The sequence below is a fragment of the Mytilus trossulus genome, chromosome 2 (assembly GCF_036588685.1).
Source record: "Mytilus trossulus isolate FHL-02 chromosome 2, PNRI_Mtr1.1.1.hap1, whole genome shotgun sequence".
NCBI lineage: Eukaryota > Metazoa > Mollusca > Bivalvia > Mytilida > Mytilidae > Mytilus > Mytilus trossulus.
Genome location: NC_086374.1, coordinates 56474006 through 56495294, shown reverse-complemented (window position 1 = coordinate 56495294; position 21289 = coordinate 56474006). Strand labels below are relative to the sequence as shown.

Below are 21289 nucleotides of genomic sequence, written 5' to 3'. Positions count from 1 at the left end.
AACCTTTAAGTGTAGAAGCTAGAAGAGTTATAAGGAAAAATTATAGAGCATGGGAAAAGTATTCAAATAAGAGAGACAATGCTAGTTATAGCGAGTATAATACTACACTAAAGCTAGGAACAAGGCAAAATCAACTGTAATTAGAGAGCGTAAAAACCGTGAAAAAGACATTGCTGAATCAGCAAAGTCAAATTGTAAAAATTTTTGGTCATATATTAACTCAAAGAGAAAGTCGATAAGTGGTATTTCTGAACTTCACGATAAAAGAGATGGCAAAACATTTATTGCATGCAATGACACTGATAAGGCTGAAATACTTGCCGAATAATTTACAAGTGTATTCACTTAAGAAGATGATGAGGATGAAACTTTTTTAAAAGATATTAAGTACGATGGACCGTCTAGTGATGAAGTCTTTAAACCAAAAGAAATTAACAAATTACTTAAAAACTTAAATACGTCAAAGTCACCAGGGCCTGACCAGGTACATCCTAAAGTTTTATTTGAACTTGCAGATATAATTGACATTCCACTGTGTATCATTTTCAATAGTTCTTTTTCATCCGATATTGTACCAGAAGGTTGGAAAATTGGTCAGATAACAGCGTTGTTTAAAAAGGGAGATAAAAAGCTTGCGTCGAACTACAGACCAGTTAGCCTTACAAGTATTATATGTAAGATAATAGAAAAATTAATAAGAAAGAGAATTGTTGACCATATGAACAAATACGGCCTATTTAGTGATAGACAATTTGGATTTATCGGGGGACGATCACTAGGTTTACAACTGTTAAAAGTACTAGACCATTGGACTGAAATTCTAGATAATGGAAGATCTATTGATGCTATCTACACTACCAATAATTTATCTATACTTTTTTGGTACATTTCTACCCTCGTGCATATCAGTACTGTTAGGAAAGACTGAAAACTTATAATGTTATACTTTCAATGAAATCAGTACTGATTTTGTCAGTACTGTTTCAGTACTGATTTTGACAGTACTGTTTTAGTACTGATTTTGACAGTACTGTTTCAGTACTGATTTTGTCAGTACTGTTTCAGTACTGATTTTGACAGTACTGTTTCAGTAATGATTTTGTCAGTACTGTTTCAGTACTGATTTTGTCAGTACTGATTTTGACAGTACTGTTTTAGTACTGATTTTGACAGTACTGTTTCAGTACTGATTTTGTCAGTACTGTTTCAGTACTGATGTTGACAGTACTGTTTCAGTACTGATTTTGATAGTACTGATTTCGTCAGTAATGATTCAGTACTGATTTCGTAAGTAGTGTTTCGTTACTAATTTCTTCAGTACTGTTTCATTATAACACTTTTTAAATCAGACTGTATCTGTATAGTGATGCCTAGTTGTTTTGTATATTTGGGGTGGGTTAATTGTTCTCTTTGACACTTACCCCATTTCCATTCATTTTCTTTATCGTGACATGTTAATGTTTTCGTTATGTTTTTTTTTATTTCTCTGATTTTTGTTGTCCTGAAGTGGTTCAGCTTTAGATCCAGCTCTTCGACAGTTACTGTAGCTTTCTTTTTTTTTTTAAATATTCTGGCTTTATGTCATATTTATTGTCAGAATTGCATCTTGTGTGGTCTACCAGGTTTATGTTTTTAATACTTATTAATACTTCTATTTGACAATACCATATTACATGTATTTATATCTTGCTTGAGTCAAATCAGAACATATTGAACATTGGAACTCGATATATTACTTTTGAGAAGATGGGTGGATGGATTGATGTTATGTGATCCAGTGGCAAGTTAAGTGCAGGAAGAGGACATAATACTCAGATATAAATACAATGTAATTAACATATTTTGTACAGAACTAGACCAATAATGCACTGAGCTCCTTTTTAACATGCTAGTTCACCACAAGGAGAGAATCTGCTATAAGACATGTCCCCCTACATGAACAGGTACCATCAGACTGAACAGTGTATGTTTTTCTCCTTTTACTGTGAGCTGAGCGAATATTCAGAATGCAACCACTTTTTTTGGTCTAACTTCTCATAAATAAATTTCCAATCATATGCTCAATGTAAGATTTTTAATGGTTAAATACATTTATTGACAGATTTCTTTTTTTTTTGTATACATTAATCATGCTGCAATTTCATTCACTTGTAATGAGTGTATTGTGAATAGTAACTTAAATACATGTATGCATAACTCTTGCTCTCTTTCCTATAAAACTGCAGAGCGTATTTTACGAAAAGAATATATGAAATTTAGAGCTACAATATTTAGGCATCCCGTTAACGGGGAGTTGAAAGGGTAAGAACTACATTACTCAGTATAGCATGTTCACATGAGGACTGATGACTTTCAGAAACTCTTGGTTTGTAGTTCCTCAGAAATCTCTGATTGATTTGAATCTTACAGACATACAAACAAAGGTACATTTTGTAAAATAAGCATAAAAATTTAAAGAAAGATTTCCAACAGACTGATTAATGTCTGACGGAGGTCATTTGGTACATAATTAACCTTTTGGATTTTTGAACATATATGGTTTGCTTTTCAAAATTAATTTTTATTGACTGAATAAAACAAGCTGAAGAACTCAAATGTTTGTTCTATCTTCTTATCAACTGCAATAACTTCCATCGAAATACAATAAACAGTAATCTTAAGAATGAACAGCATTAAAAAGTAAAAAAATGTGTTTTTCTCTCTCTCAATTTAATGGTTTTTTTTAATAACTGTTTCATAATTCTGCTTCAATGTTATTTTCCATTGCTCTTCCTATGCATGTGATATATATCTTTGCCAACTTGTTTCTGGAAAGGAAAAAGTGGATTATAACATTTATCATTTTGTTAAAGTCCAATAATAAGATTAAACATAGGTCAACCATGACATAATGTGAATCAGTGTACATGCATTGCTAAAGGTGGTATAACGTTAATTATACAAGGTTTATATTATACAGGGAGAAAAATGAAAGAAAAAAAATTAAACAATGTTTGATTTACCTACTTGAAAACTGGCCTTGAAGTCATTAAACTTTCGAGTCAGTTATTTATGCAAACTCCAAAATCAACAAATCAACCAATCAAAATGCTGGATTTCAATTTTCGACCACGATTTTTTTTCTCCGGGCACTGAGAAAATTTTGTATGACTTTAGGACCTGATCTTATACGATTTGGAGAAGAATTTTAGCGTCCCAAGTCTGGGTTCATGGCAAATATCCATGTTTTCAATACGGGCTGCACTTTTAACATTTTTAATTTGTTTTGTTATAAATTAGGTCGTTAATTTTTATACGACCGCAAATTTTGAAAAATTTTCGTCGTATATTGCTATCACGTTGGCGTCGTCGTCGTCGTCGTTCGAATACTTTTAGTTTTCGCACTCTAACTTTAGTAAAAGTGAATAGAAATCTATGAAATTTTAACACAAGGTTTATGACCATAAAAGGAAGGCTGGTATTGATTTTGGGAGTTTTGGTCCCAACATTTTAGGAATTAGGGGCCAAAAAGGGCCCAAATAAGCATTTTCTTGGTTTTCGCACTATAACTTTAGTTTAAGTTAATAGAAATCTATGAAATTTTGACACAAGGTTTATAACCACAATATAAAGGTTGGGATTGATTTTGGGAGTTTTGGTTTCAACAGTTTAGGAATTAGGGGCCAAAAAAGGGCCCAAATAAGCATTATTCTTGGTTTTCGCACAATAACTTTAGGTTAAGTAAATAGAAATCAATGAAATTTACACACAACGTTTATGACCACAAAAGGAAGGTTGGTATTGATTTTGGGAGTTTCGGTCCCAACAGTTTAGGAATTAGGGGCCAAAAAGGGATCCAAATAAGCATTTTTCTTGGTTTTCGCACCATAGCGTTAGTATAAGTAAATAGAAATCTATGAAATTTAAACACAAGGTTTATGACTATAAAAGGAAGGTTGGTATTGATTTTGGAAGTTTTGGTCCCAACAGTTAAGGAAAAAGGGGCCCAAAGGGTCCAAAATTAAACTTTGTTTGATTTCATCAAAATTGAATAATTGGGGTTCTTTAATATGCAGAATCTAACTGTGTATGTAGATTCTTAATTTTTGGTCCCGTTTTCAAATTGGTCTAAAGGGTCCAAAATTAAACTAAGTTTGATTTTAACAAAAATTAAATTCTTGGGCCTCTTTGATATGCTGAATCTAAACATGTACTTAGATTTTTGATTATGGGCCCAGTTTTCAAGTTGGTCCAAATCAGGATCTTAAATTATTATATTAAGTATTGTGCAATAGCAAGTCTTTTCAATTGCACAGTATTGTGCAATGGCAAGAAATATCTAATTTCACAATATTGTGAAATAGCAAATTTTTTTTTAATTAAGAGTTATCTTTCTTTGTCCAGTATAGTAAGCAAGAAATATCTGCAAGAATTTTTTTTAATTGGAGTTATCTTTCTTTGTCCAGAATCAACTTAAATCTTTGTTATATACAATATACAATGTATATTCACTTTTTACTACCAACTGATAAATTTAAATAATCTTTACCATTTAGTGATAACAAGCAGTTTTTTTACATCATTTATTTAAATGAGTAGTAATTGTTGCAAACTCCATTATAATATTTTAATTGAAATTAGTTTTGGAATAAGGGGGATGTGAATAAAAAATTGGGTTAAATTTTTCTCATTTGAAATTTCATAAATAAAAAGAAAATTTCTTCAAACAATTTTTTGAGAGGATTAATATTCAACAGCATAGTGAATTGCTCTAAGAGAAAACAAAAATTTTAAGTTTATTTGAATACATTCATTCTGTGTCAGAAACCTATGCTGTGTCAACTATTTAATCACAATCCAAATTTAGAGCGGAATCCAGCTTGAATGTTGTGTCCATACTTGCCCCAACCGTTCAGGGTTCAACCTCTGCGGTCGTATAAAGCTACGCCCTGCGGAGCATCTGGTTCTGAATTAAATTGTTTCATATATTGTTTATGTCATGGTCTTTTGTAGCCGACAATACGGTATGGGTTTTCTCATTGTTAAAGTCTGCACAGTTGTATATTATTGTTCACATTCACATCGTCTCAAATTTGGTGGATAGTTGTCTTAGTGACAATCCTACAATTTTTTATCATTTTATACATATTCAATAGTTTAAAAATTAAACAAAAGTCTTCTTTTTGTGATTTTTTTCATTATTAGTACCAGTGGAAATTCTCATTATAATAAATTACTATCTTTTAAATCTGTTATTCGGTTACAGAGAAGGAGATCTTTGTTTATATTTCCTTTAGTTCAACTATGTCCTGCTGTAATACTCTGACATCTTTGGATCGGCAACAAAACACATACGTATTAATATAATCTGATTTTTCGAGCACAATATCAATGCAATCTGTGAAACAGTTATATAAGAAGTTGTGTGTACGGATTATGTACTTCCCGTAGACTTCTTTGTTAACTTTAATGATATATTTCAATTGTTGAAGAATTGTATTTCTACTCTTTATTTTTTTGAACTTGCTCGCTGTTGGTTTGTTGTCATATGAACACACTACAACATTTCATGATATTGAAATAAAATTATAGGAATAACTGCAAATACTTACTTTAAAAAAAATCATAATTGAGTGTAAAACTATATATATACCTACCTTTCAAATTATTTCAATGTTCTACTGTCACCTTTCATACCAGTTCTATCTCTATCTCATGTTTTATCTGTTCATGACATTTTTTAGTCGTTGATCTAAAACTTTATTTTCCTCATAGACTTAGTCTTTGTGTTCTGGTGGGATCCATTTTTAGATACCTATAACAATAGATCATACTGCATCAAATACTTTGCATGCATTTATAAAAAAGTTGTTTTTCCCAACATGCATGTTATGGTATTAATTATGGACGTAACACTTTGTAAATTGTCCTTTGAAAAAATACATCATGAGATAAAGTTTGTATCGATGATTTACAAAATTCTGTAAAGTGGTTCAGGAGTTATTGATGACACTTACGTGGGACATAAGGACAAGATATGTCCCATATGTGAACACATTCTCACTAAGAAAATGTCACCAGAAGTGCAAGTCAGTCATCACAACGGATAATGTTTATGTGATACAGTAAAAACAGTAAAACCATTGGTAGTAAAATTGTGCGGGATGTTTAATTTTCAACAAATGTAAGATTGGTCACCTTTAATCGGATGCCTCATATAGCATAAAACAATATATATATATATATATAGCATGTATAGAAAGAGAGTGCCATTATCTCTACAGGTTAATAACTATTGCAACAACTCTTTGAGAGGCCGTCGGTGGCCTTTTGTCTGAATATGCAGCAGGGCAAATTCCTGTCCACCTTCAATATGCTTTCGTTGTCCAGTGGCAGTCCAAGTTTCATTGACCTTCTTTCACCCAAGATGACATCTTTTACAGGACTTACCTATTGAACTTATTTAACAATTGTTTTGAACATGCATGTAATATTTGCCACTGGAAATTAAGCAAATTTTTAATACATGTACTCTAATATGTTATTATTTTGAGGAATCTCAGTAGGATCATTTTAAACTATGGGGATTATCCTCTTAAAATATAAATATTATTCATACAAAGTATTGCTCAATAATTATGTGTCGGATTACTAGTATTCGTGTGTCGGTCCAATGGGTCGTCGGACTAATAGGGCGTCAGGATATTGGGGTGTCGGACCAATATGGTGTATGAACAGAAAGATTTAAAAGGCAAAAAAATAAAATAAAAAAAATGTGCAACTTATAAAAGGGTCAGGTCTGGAAGTGGTTTCTTCATTTCTGTATTCTGTAATATTCTATATCATTTTTCACTTTTTATTATTAATTTTGCCTGTTATTCTCTTTTCTTCATATGCAAGCACCACACTATTATCGATTATTGCTTCTGTCTACTTTATAACAACAATGGAAATAATATGAAAGCCAGCCAAATAGGACATTGAAAAATTGTCTGTTTTCTGTTTCTTGGTTTATTCTTGCTTGTCGTTGGAGACAAACTTTGTCTTTCTGTCTCTTTAGTTTGTGTGTATTATTATAAATTTAACGAATGTAACACAAATTTGCCATCTTTAAACAAATTTGTTGAACATTGCGTCCGTTATTTAATCTCTTTTTAACAGAAGAAAAAAACTAAGGTTAAATATAATTAACAGAAGTAAAAAAAAAAAACTATGAACTAAGTCTTTGAAGTTAGATGCATGATTTTTGTTATTAGTTGTTAGTGGCTTTGAACTAGCTGTCAGTAACTGCAAGTACTCTCAGATCTGTATTTAGTGACCTTTTTTGTTGAGTAACTGTAACGTCCATTATGTTTTTGTTACTGAGATGTATTTCTATTTGCATTCATCTGCTATTTAAAGTTAAATAAGCCTTTTTCAACTGAATTTTATAGTTTGTTGTTATGTTGTACTGTTACAACTCTGTTCCAGGTTTAGGGGGAAGACCCTAGCATGTTTAACCTCACCACATTCTGTATATATGTTCCTGTCCGAAGTGAGAGTTTGTTGGTGTGTTACATATCCATTGTTCGTTCATTTTTGTACATGAATAAGAACGTTAGTTTTCTTGTTTGAATTCGTTGACATTTGTCATTTTGTTGCCTTTTTTAGCTGACTATGCGATATGGCTTTGCTCATTATTGATGGCCGTATGGTGACCTATATTTGTTAATTTCTGGTCATCTGATCTGCTGTGGAGAGTTGTGATTATTCCGCTCATTTTGGGTGCCATGCTTGGCAAATAAAATATATGTTGTTGCTGTTGTTGTTGTGTCGTTGGCAATAATACGGCATCTTTTTTTATAAACAAATATATATATATATATATATATGTAAATCGAATGTTCTGTTCCCTTATGAACCACATAAATTTGAACTAAATTCTTGAAGGGAAAGACATTGTTTTTGTATAAATGTCAACAGAATATAGAATGTTGTGTCAACAGAATACAGAATCAACATTCTGTATTCTGTTGACACAGTATACAGAATGTTGATTCCGGCAAAATATATGATCTGACAGGATGCTCACTGAATAAAACTTGTGATGGAAGAAGACATAGCCTACATTTGACTTGTAAAACATACATGAACAATAGCAATCCGTAGATGATTCGAAAAGGATCCGCCATCTCTGACTTGTCGTAACAATCGTCTCTTTCTGTAACTTTAAGAATTTCTGCAAGTGGCTGGTAAACCGATATTTTCTCTGCTGTATTTCTGTATCCTATCCTTCCCGGCTGATCTACTGTCTCAAATTTTGCCGTTGATGTTATTATCGTCATCACAAAAACGCGTCAATATGGAACATACAATTGCCTTTTGTAAAACGTTTATGTGATTGGATTTACACATGACGTCATTCATTGTTTACAAACGTTATTTTTGCACTCGCACTGACATTTCAACAGTTCAACAGTTCAAACTTCTTCTGGATTGAATACCACAATGGGATTGAAGGTAGATTAAGGTATAGTAGTACATTGAATCTTTTAAAACTGAGAAAAGTGTAGCATATAGCTAATTCAAAACATATTACGTTAGTTAAAAAAGCAGAATACGCGTTACACAGTGGCGGACCCCTGGGGTTCCGGGGGTGGGAACACCAAATTATTTTGGACGTTCAATGCATTATTCTATATAATACTACTTAAAATATTTTATTTCCCCCATTTTTTCGCTATAATTATGAAATCTTTAGGGGACTGAGTTGGAACCCCCCTTTTTCCTTTTATCCAGAGTGTTTGGAACCACAGGCACTTGTTTCTATCCTAGTCCTATAACATATGACCTCGGGGGCATTATTTACTATTTTTATTTGCTGTTCTGATATTTTCTTTTTACTATCAATGTGCCAAAATTTTTTTTGGAAATATCAGTATAAAAACGTTAAAAATTGAATAAGAATGCGAAGTCATATGTTATAGGACTAGTTTCTATCCATACGAAGGTCGACTATGGATAGTCGAAAGGTCGGCGACTATGGATAGTCGAAAGGTCGACTATGGATAGTCGACCTTCGTATGGATAGAAACAAGAGCCTGTGTTTGGAACCCTCTTTTAAAACAATGGGTGGATCCGCCTGGTTACAGAACTTTCTGTAAATGTCAAAATAGGTATAAAATCGCGGGTTGTTTTGGATATACATAAATTATTATTACTTCTTTGCCAAACCTTATTAAATAGATTATAGTATTAATATTTGTCAAATTGATATTTGTGAAATGATCAGCCTGACTTTCTAAACATATGATTGGATAAAGGGAGGTGCGGTACACCCCTCGGCGTAAGAAGGGGGAGGGGTTCGAAGGTTGGACCCCTTTTTAACGATAAATGCATAAATTTGAAAAGGGAAATCTATTTGGAAACCCTATCTCCAGATTTGGAACCCCCTTTAAAAATGTGTTTCCTATTTTGACAGGATATTTTTTTTATAGGGCCCAATGCTTCATTTAATTTGGGAAACATTTTAATATACAAGTCCTAGGTGCCTACAAAATTATTTCATCTCGCCACATTGACTGCTGTGTTTTTTGCTGTTCAGTTGTTGCTGCATATATGTATATGTATATTTTTATATATATTTGATGTAGGACTTGTCAGTAAAAAATATACATGGAAATTAGATGAAATTTACAATACAACCGACACGAGTTAAAAAAGACAAACAAGCAGTTTTTATCAAAATGTTTGATTGATATGTTTCACCCAACATAACTTAGGGAACCGAAGTGAGGGGTTCCAAATCCAACAAAGACTACGAACGTGTCTGAAATGACAACGAAGTTATGAATGACGGTCAACAAATGGAGACATAAAAGTCACACCTAGTAGGCAGGTTGCATGCAGTCTGGTCTTGAAAAAAGTATTCAATATATATAAGTCCGGCAAAACAGACATTCCAGTCAGACATGCAAACCACAAAAAAATACGCCCGTTTTTATTCATCATGTTCATTTCATGCTAAATATTTTTGTTGGAAATTTTAGCTTTTAATAGCAAAAAAGTGGACAAGACTATTGTTTTCAATCCAGATACGGCCAACATTTTTGTTTAAGGCAAAAATCAGAGTCATTCTTTTTTCTCTCAAATATCTCAGACTGCCTCCTCAAATCAAATGGTTCGTACCTGAGACTTGAAATCTTTCTAGAGCTTATACTGACTGGGGATCATTATTCAATTTGTTAAACATGTTTTCGTAGGTAAATAATATTGTGGAACTTTTTTTTCATGAGAGTGTAATAGTCTATAGAGTATTTACCATTACTTTCTGTTTAGTGGAATAATGAAATAGAAGTCAATACGTTCTTGTTCAATCCTGTGTCGCTTTGAAGGTTTCCTGATTGTCATGACAACCTCCGCCTAAGCAATGTGTATTACTGTAATTTGAATTTCAAAATGACCGAGTGCCGTTTTTTCAACGCACTGGTCAACTCCACCATAGCAAATCACATGACTTTGACAATCAGTAAAAACCGGCCAGCGAAAAATGTCTTTATAAGTAAAGAATTGTCGTATAAAAATTAAATACTCGGGAAATGGCAAAGTTTACGAAGTCTAGTCTGATTAATCATTTTACAAAAATGCCCCCCTCTGAATCCGCCACTGAAAATCATTCAACAGTTTTCCTATTTTTATATGTAAATAAAGATGTCTGTGAAATATTTGAATTTCTATTTTATTTTGGTACTGGCTATGGTTACATTGAAATGTAACAGTCGTAAAAAAGTTATTGTTACAATGAAGTTTAGGCTATATCGCCGGAATGCAGACCTAGGGTTGACTAAGGAACTACATAGAATACTTATTCTAATGCAACAACGTTTGTAACGTTCATTTTGATTGGATAACGTCACTTATTTACATGGCATCAATTGACAATTGATGCTATGGGACGTACGCGCAAGCGCAGACGGCATATGACAGATTTTAAATACATGTTTTAACGTTGTTTTCTATCAGTTTCATTAGAATGGAGATAACAATATTGTATTTTAAGCTCCGACGGCATCAATTGGGGATTTGATGGTCGCAAATACACGTTTACTGTCTCCGCTAACGCGTCGCCAGTAAACTTAATTTGCGACCATCAAATCCCCAATTGATGCCGTCGGAGCTTAAAATACAATACAGTTATCTCCTAACGAGTGTAACAATGATATTTATGTCTACGGTTACATTGTGTTATTGTTACGTAAATGCACTCAAATGAAAATTTATTTTTTTAAATATTTTATACATTATTTTAATTTTAATTTGATTGTCAGTGTACACACAACCAGTATGTTGTTTCAGTCCGATGCATTTTTGGCCCGGTGTAACCACTCTCAGTGGCGGATCCAGAAATTTACATAAGTGGGGGCCAGTGACTGACCTAAGAGGGGGCCGGCTCAAGTCACGCTTCAATGATTCCCCTATATAAGCAACCAATCTTTTTCCAAAAAGGGGGGGCGGGTCTCCAGCCCCCCTAAATCCACCTCTGACTCTAGGCAGCCCTCACAAACGAGTAATTGGGGTGGATGGGTTGGGTGGCTCAGTGTTGTATTAATATATAAGAAGATGTGGTATAACTGCCAATGAGAAAAGTCTCCTGTTCATATAAGTCGTAATTTGTAGAAGTAAACCTTTATAGGTCAAAGTACGGTCTTCAACATCGTGCCGGCATGAGGTCTCACCGAACAGCAAGGTGTAAAGGGCCCCAAAAGTGACTAGTGTAAAACCATTCAAACTTGAAAACCAACTACAGAATATCAAACTCCTGACTTAAGACAATAACCTCTTTTGTATTGTTACAATCTCAAAAACGTGTCCGATAATTTAGAATGTGTCCGGATAAAAACGCCAGAATATTTCAAAACTCATATACCCCCAATGATACTCTGTAAAGTAAACACGCAATTCAATATTAATGGTGTGGGATACGATAGAACCCGTATTGTTCGGTTGGATTGTAAATGATTAGAAAAAAAAGTCGAAGCAGGTGCCCAAAAAAAATCTGGAGGAAAGGTTTAGTAATCCGTACAGACAAACGTCCAAGGTATGCTACACTGTGCACGCTTTCTTCTGCTTGCAGACACAGACTATAGGTCTGGTTAAAAAAAAAAAAGTTATTTTTATTTGATGCGCTTTAATTTATGATTTTCTTTATCAATATGATTATTATTATTATAAAGTTCAGACAGAGGTACTTCACAATTTAGAAAACTAAAACATCATGTACATTTATATTGTATTTCATTCCCGGTGCTTGACCACGTTTACTGTTTGTCAGTGATAAACATTAGTTTGTTCAGCAAAGGTAATTCATAACAAGCATAACTGCAGGCTAAGTTTACAACACATAATTTACTATTGATTACTTAATGTCCAGTGGCAAATATGTCATGCGTATTTAGAAAAAAAAAACCATTAACATTGCATTTAATAAGTTTTGTAAAGTTTAAATCATCGTTTATAAATAGTAAGTAAATTCTATTGTTTTAATATTATCCGGTGATGCCTATAAATGTCTTTTTACAAAATGTATGTCTATGAGGGTACTGCTCGACCGGCGTCCCGCAGAAGTGGTTTCGCCAGTGCAATTTGACATGTTTATCAAATCATTGACGCGTTTTTGAGGAATCGGACACGTTTCTGTGTGCTACCATAGATAGATGTATAACATCTCTGGCAAGGTGCTACATATATATATGACTATGTACGATAAATTTTCAATAAAATTAAATTTCCACTTCAATCTATTAAACATTAATGTACTTTTGTATAAAGTAGTTAGTATATATTTTAATGTCTTTCGTCGTTGTTTCACGGATCTTATTATAAAGAACACATAAATAGACCGATGGTTAAAGCTACACGTGTATGAAATACTTGCCACTGGCAAACACCAATACTTTGATGATGATGAATTAAATTATCATATTTCCCTCTTTTTTTTTTATTTAGAAACAAATTTCAACTTTGATTGATTATAATATTATATATACATGTAGTATTAGAAGTCCAGTCCATTAGTTATTACTGGACTTATGGCAGTATATAAAGTAATAAGTAAATTTTGATGTCATGCCATTCTCATCCATAATTGTGCATTCTTTTTATTTTTACACAACACAGAAATGAGGAAAGTTTTAACATAAGATAATTTATTGTAGCCTAGACCTGTTGGTGACCTTCTGTTGTTTTTTTATTTGGTCGGGTTGTTGTCTCTTTGACACATTCCCCATATCCATTCTCAATTTTATTATTTATAAATTCATTACATTTTCTTTCCTCAGAATGATTAACAGCAATGGAGACAGGAGCAGACATGGGAATGTTCGATGTGAAAATTGAAGACCTATAATCAAAATGATGTATCTAGACAATATGGCACTCATCAAAAAAAAAAAATACCCAACATTTGATCATGAACCATTGAATCCTGAGTTTCGTACAAGTACCAAAACATTAAAGGTGGATGTTTATAATGAGCTCATATTAGAACTAAAGTGTCCTCTTGAATTACCACTGTACATGTAAAAAGACACATCATATCCGGGACTGAATTGAGGAAAAGAGCCAGGAAACTGACATTCAACAAAGCATTCCAAAGAAAAGATGGCATAGGGGGAGAGCAATGAAACATGATACATGCAAAATTAATTGTTTTCTTGATTGTTTTATTTATGAGCTTTAAAGGGTCATAAAATAACCAAGGGGCGTAAAAATGACAGAGATTTTTGCCACAAACTTCACATGTTGGTATGACATTGCATGTTTTATTATATATTAAAAAATGATTATGATAAATAAAAGAAATTCCAGTTATGATTAAAAATAAGGTAATCGAGAGATTGTTTTGTGTTGATTATAATGCATTGCCTAACATAGTAACATATAACTGCATTAATTACAACATATTTTAAGCAATAGCAAAATACCAAAAAATGAACAGTATTGAAGATTCTAATCTTGTTTGATATATTTATAAATTATGCGCTATTATACAATTGATACTGTAAAATATCAGCCTCGAACCACAGTGTGAATCTTCCTGATGTCGAGTGCGTATTTTTTTTATAAACACTGAAAGACAGTCACAATCAAAATCAAGAAGTAAGCAAAGAATCACAAAACGAAAGGGCATTTACAACAACACTTTGAAAAATACATAAAAGACAACACGAACTCCATTAAAACCCGGGAGTGAATTCAGGTGCTCCTAATGGGTAAAATCCGATAAACTGCTTATATTGCTTCAATTCTGTTGTTTTCTTCTTCGCTTCAATAGTATTTCGATAGACGAGAGTAAGCTTGATAATTTTCCTTGGTCATGTTCACGTCGCCAAAAAAAATCTGCGCAGCAGGGTGATATAGTCTAAGAGAAAAACGTAACCAGCTAAAAAAGGATAATAATATTGTCACAGAATTATCAAACCTATATTTGGATACCAATTGTACTGAGATGCACATTGTAAAAACTTCTCTAATAATAAACACTTAATCAGAGATATCTACAAAAGATACAAAATATGCCACAAATTATTATATAGCATACTATACTTACCGAGTTTAAAAGTTTTCAGTTCCAAATATTTTTTGAAACAATACACATTCAAGTTAAAAAGATTAACAACACCAAATCTACTAAAACAGTACTGAAAAAAACAATACCGAAATAGTACTGTCAACATCAGTACTGAAACAGTACTGAACAAATCAGTACTGAAACAGTACTGAACAAATCAGTACTGAAACAGTACTGTCAAAATCAGTACTGAAACAGTACTGATAAAATCAGTACTGAAACAGTACTGTCAAAATCAGTACTGAAACAGTACTGATAAAATCAGTACTGAAACAGTACTGTCAAAATCAGTACTAAAACAGTACTGTCAAAATCAGTACTGAAACATTACTGTCAAAATCAGTACTAAAACAGTACTGTCAAAATCAGTACTGAAACAGTACTGACAAAATCAGTACTGATTTCATTGAAAGTATAACATTATAAGTTTTCAGTCTTTCCTAACAGTACTGATATGCACGAGGGTAGAAATGTACAAAAAAAGTATAGGTAAATTATTGGTAGTGTACACTGATTTTTTGAAGGCCTTCGATAAGGTTCCACATAAGCGTTTAATTAATAAGCTAAGATCGTATGGAATTAGTAACCAAACATGTAACTGGGTCCAGAGCTTCTTACATGGTAGAAAGCAAAGAATGAATGAATGAATCTTTATTGCATTAGCAACAGCATTGCTTTAGCATAAAACAAGGTATATACAAATATGACAAATAAAGAGTACAAGTTACATGTAATGGAAATTACTCACAGTGGCATAATGTAACTAGTGGCATACCACAAGGGTCAGTTCTCGGGCCAATACTGTTTGTTCTTTTTATAAACGATTTACCCTTATGTGTGGACTCTGAGGTATTTATGTTCGCAGACGATACAAAATTATATAGAGATATACAAACCCCAAATGATATAGACATAGTTCAACAAGACATAGACAAGTTGTTCAGATGGTGTGAGAAATGGCTGTTACGGTTCCACCCTGATAAATGCAAAGTACTGCCAATATCCACGAAACAAACGAAGAACCAAGATGGGAGATACAAGATGCCAACATATGATGGTGCAGAAACAACTCTTGACACTGTGGAATGTGAGAAAGATGTAGGTGTAAACATAGATTCTGAGCTTAAATTTGACAAGCATATACAAACACAGATTAACAAAACCAACCAACTAGTAGGACTAATCCGAAGGTCATTTAAGTATTTAGAAAACAAGAGTTTCTGTTTACTATTCAAAGCACTAGCTAGACCCCATCTTGAGTATGCCAGCAGTGTTTGGAGTCCGTATAAGAAAAAGGATATTGAATCAGTTGAAAACGTACAAAGACGGTCTTCAAAAATGCTTCCTAACTTGAAAGATTTATCATACGAAGACAGATTAAAACTCTTGAAATTACCAACACTTAGATATCGTAGACTACGAGGCGACATGATCGAGACGTACAAGATTCTCAATCACATCTATGATGAAAGGGCATCAAGTGGTATTTTCACATTAAGTAGTGGTTCAACAACAAGAGGGCATTCATTGAAGTTAGTCAAGAACAAGAGCAGGCTGGATGTTAGAAAGTATTATTTTACCAACAGAGCAGTGGAAGTCTGGAACTGTTTTCCTGAGACAATTGTAACTGCCAAAAACGTTAAAACATTCGAACGAAGATTATATAAATATTGGAAAGAACATCCTATGATTTATGACTACACAGTAGATTAGAACTTCATGATCGGAGGTAGCACAGTAATCAACAGTGATAGTGACAGTAAAATAGAGCCAACTATAGAGGAGCAAGCTGATCTCCTGCGTTTGGAAACACTTAGGTAGACTTAGGTAGGTAGGTAAACATGTATTATATAACTACAAGATGCTAAAACTTTGTCTGGCAAAAGTACTTTTGTCGGCCAATTGGCAATCAGGCTGTATGTAGGAAACATAGGTGTAAAATAATTGAACCAATTGCAAGTGATCGAAACAGTAAATTTTGCTCCTAATAACATAAAACGAATTACTAAACACAATGTTCATATGAATGACTTATATTGATTCACCCATACTAAATTAACAAGAACTGAACTTAAGAAGGATTTATAAAGTTATTTGCAAAGATTTACTCTTGAAATTCATACAATTAAAAAAAAAAATATATGCATTTTGTCTATTCTTGGTCTTTTTCTTTTAAATCTTCTTGTGTATGAACATGTACATGCAGATATCAGATTCTGTTTAAGTTACATAATCAAAAAAGTTTAACTGCACTGAAGAAGGATTTAAAAAAAAATCATTGGTCTTCATGGTCTTTACTGATTGGAAAACAATGTATTGGTAATATGTGAGAATAACATACGCAATATCTCTCCCATTCTGTAATTAGTTGCAGGTATTGTAAGATTATTAAGGTATTCCGGTGTTTTTTTTAAAGAACCCTCACCCTCCTTGTTTTGGTTATATATACCACATAAAATGTAAATAGGATAACGAAACCAATAACCCCGAAAAATATAATAAATAAAATTGAGTTAATTTTGTGTGATAAGCGCTTTAAAGCAACTTTGTGGGTGTGTGTTATATATTGTTACAGTGTAACAAACTTATCACACCAACCCGTAAAATAAAAATTATCTCCCCTGAAAATGCCCAACAACAAGGCACAAAAAACTGCTACCTTTTTTTTTTTTACCTATATCACAAAATTATGAAAACACATTAGATAGCTAGAGGATACTGTGGTTGTGCACATGTTTGAATGTGTAGGTGGGACACTCAGAACGATCGTCTCTAGATTTTTTTTAAAAATTTCTAACATCGGTTTCCGGATCATCGTAGCAACCCATTTCTTTCCTTCCAGCTATTCCTGATTATGAATTAATCTACAACATGCATTTATCCTAAAACAAAAACTATTAAACAACTCACCTTTATCGATGCAGGGTCGTCTAGTTCCTGACTGATTCCTTTAATCGTACCTGTTCTGAAGACACCCATCGTTGTCGCGTCTACCATTGGAGGCGGAGAAATAACGTGATTTAAAGGAGTGCGAAATTGACAAGGAAAGCAAAAAACTGGTTCGGTCATTTAATAACACTTGTATAGTGTGTATCAATACTTTTTCATCACAATCAATCCTAGAAAATATTGTACACATTGTAAGTGAGTTTTCGTCAAATTTTTGTACAAATTACAATGTGTACAAAGTCAAAATACAAATTATAATTTATACAACTTTTAACGTACAAATGTATACAATTTTTAACATACAAACTATAATTTGTACACAATAATAATTTGTACACAATAATAATTTGTACACCACGAATAGAAAATAAATAATCATTCATATATGCAAAAGAACAATGATTTCTAAAAAGCGATCATGGTGATTGTTTAGCATTGAAGGCTTTTCATTACCATTGTCTAAAAGTGGATTTTATTTTAAATAAATTCCTTCAGGATATACCACAATATAGTGACATATAGGTTTGTTCTTTATGAACATTACATTAAAATTAATTAAATATTCTCACTACAACCACACATACTCGCACAAAATAAAATGGTTCGCTTTGGTCACTTATTTCTATTTAAATACGTTATCATATCCAATAATGTCAAAAATCAAAGTAAATTAAATGATGAATAACAAACTTGCAATATCATACTTCTGTAAAACTCATTGATCGTTGAAAAGAAGGGGTTCACCATTTTCTGTTGATGGGGTTTGTGTTGTATTGTAGTGAACTTTAATTTCTTATTTGTCTTTTCGTCGACTTTTTTTTTGTCGTGGAGTTTTCAGCTTATATTCGACTGTTGAGTTTTGAATATCCCCTTGGTCATGTTGGTATTTTCCGCGTCTATTTTTTGTATATATTTTTACTTATCATAATAGCACTTCACGGTGTCTCTAACTTCAGTGTGAAAAACCGAAAAACCAAACCGTACAGACGGTTGTAAATGGTCGGGACATGAAAATGTGAAATTTTTTTATTGAGAAAACTATATAATAAGCATAATTTATAACAAAAATAATTACGAAAAACACATATGACAGAAATAAATCTACGAAAACCACTGAACTATCATCTTCAGAATTATCAAAATTTTCCATGATGTACGTAGTATTGTCGTGGTTGTCAAGTCTTTTGCTAATTGGTTTATAAATGGCGTTGCATATATTCTTTTTTGAAAACACAATTATTCTGTACTCCAGTGTGGCAAAGATTTTATGCTAAAACCCTCCCTATTCATTCAAATGGGCACTACCTACGAGATACATAATAAAATTAAATTATGATTTTTTTTGTTCAATTATTAATGAAAGTGAAATGGTAATATAATAATCGCTATTAGCAGCCAGTATGATTCAATTTTGTCAAAATAAGCTAAAAAACATCAATGATGCATCATTCACTTGCAAGTGAATAATTTGACCTTATTGAATCCGTATTCATGTGAACTTCAATTTAACTCCATAGCTAGAGAGATTATGCATGATTGATGCGTGTGAGGTTACTAAAAGAAAAGAATGTCAATATTGAAAGTGCAACAACGGTATATCATTTGATTGACTGATTCGATCTACAAAAATCATTCTTATACAGGTAAAAACGAAAATTAACTTATATTTTAACCTCAAAATTGAAATCAAACAGTCATAGAAAAATTCATTTGCACGAGGTCGATATATCTATACATTACATATGGTGTAGCATTCTACTGTTTTCATTGGAAATGATGATCACGTGTTTAATTTATGTATCTGAAGCCTTGTTTCTATTTTTACATATATTGACGCTATATTTCTATTAATACGTATAATGGTGTTCAATATGAAAATGTTACTAAATTTATATTTATAACGTCATGACGTAACACATAACAACTACAGAGGAAGCGCCGCATGATAGCCATCAGAAAAGAAAATGAGAATTTGAGTCAAATGGGTGAACATGAATTTGACAACACGTGCTCATTTAAGGAAATTCGTTTGTACTAAATTTTTGTAAGTTGGATTAATTTTCGGTTGTTTCATGTCATCCTCATATTGTTTAAACATTAAAATGAATTGAACTTGTTTTATAATTATTAACTTTGAAATTCAAGTCTCGAGTACTGATAAGGTCATGTTATTCACTTTTCAATCCGGAAAAACTATGTATGTGTTGCCTCTAAATGTGCAGTATACTACTTTAAAATGACTGAATACACTCATTATAAATACAAGGTAAGCATGAGTGACATGATATTATAACTTGATAAACTTCAATTGCTTTGAAGTTGTTTTTATCGGGTTTTTCAATTCTGTTACAATTTCACTCCAAAGCAATCACATGATTTAGACAATTCCGCTTTTCAATAAGCTACCCCATGTGAGGGTCTCAGTTAATAATTGCAGAAGGTATTAGTAAATAAATATTCACATTCGGTTCCATCTGTCCTCCTCTTATGTGCGGGCTAGACATTACAATTATTTAAGACACCATTTCACTTGTTGTCAGCATGCAAAAATAAGAATAATAATATATACCTGTTATAATCTTAGGGATTTGGATTTCATTCGAAGATTTCTCTTCAATTTTGTTTTTCTTTTCCTTCTGTTTAGATTCTCTGTTTTTCTCAATCTATTTGAACAGATAAGAAAATTAAGTTCTGTTGTTTGGAAATTAAGTAGAACAAATTTAACAAAAATGAACACAAGTTTTCTACTTTATGCAACAAATCATATTAGAAAACAAGACGTCATTTAGATAACCAAAACTTCAAAGTAACTGTCTCTGTTAGAGTCTCGTACCCTTTTCACAAATGTAACCTACCGAATTAGAAATGTGACTGGGTTTGTACTTAAATAAACAACACAACTGGTGCCACTAGTAAAGCAGTATCTGATAACCCTTCCATGGCACCTGAGATCAACTGAGATCATCCCCAGTTTTTTGTTTAGGGGCCAGCTTTATTGAAGACCAATTGGTGGCTTTCGGCTGTTTTTTGCTCTTTAGTCGGGTTGTTATCTCTTTGACACATACCCCATTTCCATTCTCAATTGTATTTGTATCCTATCTCCTATGTTCCACTTTTATGTTTGTCCATCTGATGAGTTAAGCCTTTTTCAACTGATTTTTATAGTTCGTTCTTATACTATACTGTTATACCACTGTCCCAGGTTAGGGGGAGGGTTGGGATCCCGCTAACATGTTTAACCCCGCCACATTATTTATGTATGTTCCTGTCCCAAGTCAGGAGCCTGTAATTCAGTGGTTGTCGTTTGTTTACATTGTATGTGTTACATATTTGATTTTCGTTCATTTTTTTACATAAATAAGGCCGTAAGTTTTTTTCGTTTGAATTGTTTTACATTGTCTTATCGGGGCCTTTTATAGCTGACTATGCGGTATGGGCTTTGCTCATTGTTGAAGGCCGTACGGTGACCTATAGTTGTAAGTGTCTGCGTCATTTTGGTCTTTTGTGGATAGTTGTCTCATTGGCAATCATACCACATCTTCTTTTTTATAAGTTACTCTACTAACGTGTTATACCTTGGGCAAAAAGTGGGGCAAAACTTAATCCCTTCCCATTTTAAATTGACATTGAAAATGAAAGACGACTATGACTTACTTTTAGACTATTATATTAAAAAGAAAATTTGGTGCTTGCCACTTTCAGAAGATTGTCTTTTTACCACACCCACACTGTTTTAGTCTACTCATTCTTATA

At 32.7% G+C, this 21289-nt stretch overlaps 1 protein-coding gene and 1 long non-coding RNA gene across 2 annotated transcripts; one reads left to right on the top strand and one right to left on the bottom strand.

Annotated features, from left to right (window-relative positions):
• Nucleotides 1–2232: 2232 nt before the first annotated feature.
• Nucleotides 2233–8296, bottom strand: LOC134705259 (uncharacterized). Its single transcript, XR_010105516.1, has 3 exons — nt 8107–8296; nt 5637–5794; nt 2233–2807 (listed from the first exon to the last, which is right to left on the bottom strand). It is a non-coding gene; the product is annotated as an uncharacterized LOC134705259 (long non-coding RNA).
• A 7146-nt stretch (nt 8297–15442) lies between these two features.
• LOC134705881 (uncharacterized) lies at nt 15443–16300 on the top strand. The gene has a single exon (XM_063564596.1). It carries the CDS (start codon nt 15443–15445, stop codon nt 16298–16300), a length of 858 nt encoding a protein of 285 aa, XP_063420666.1.
• Nucleotides 16301–21289: the final 4989 nt, after the last annotated feature.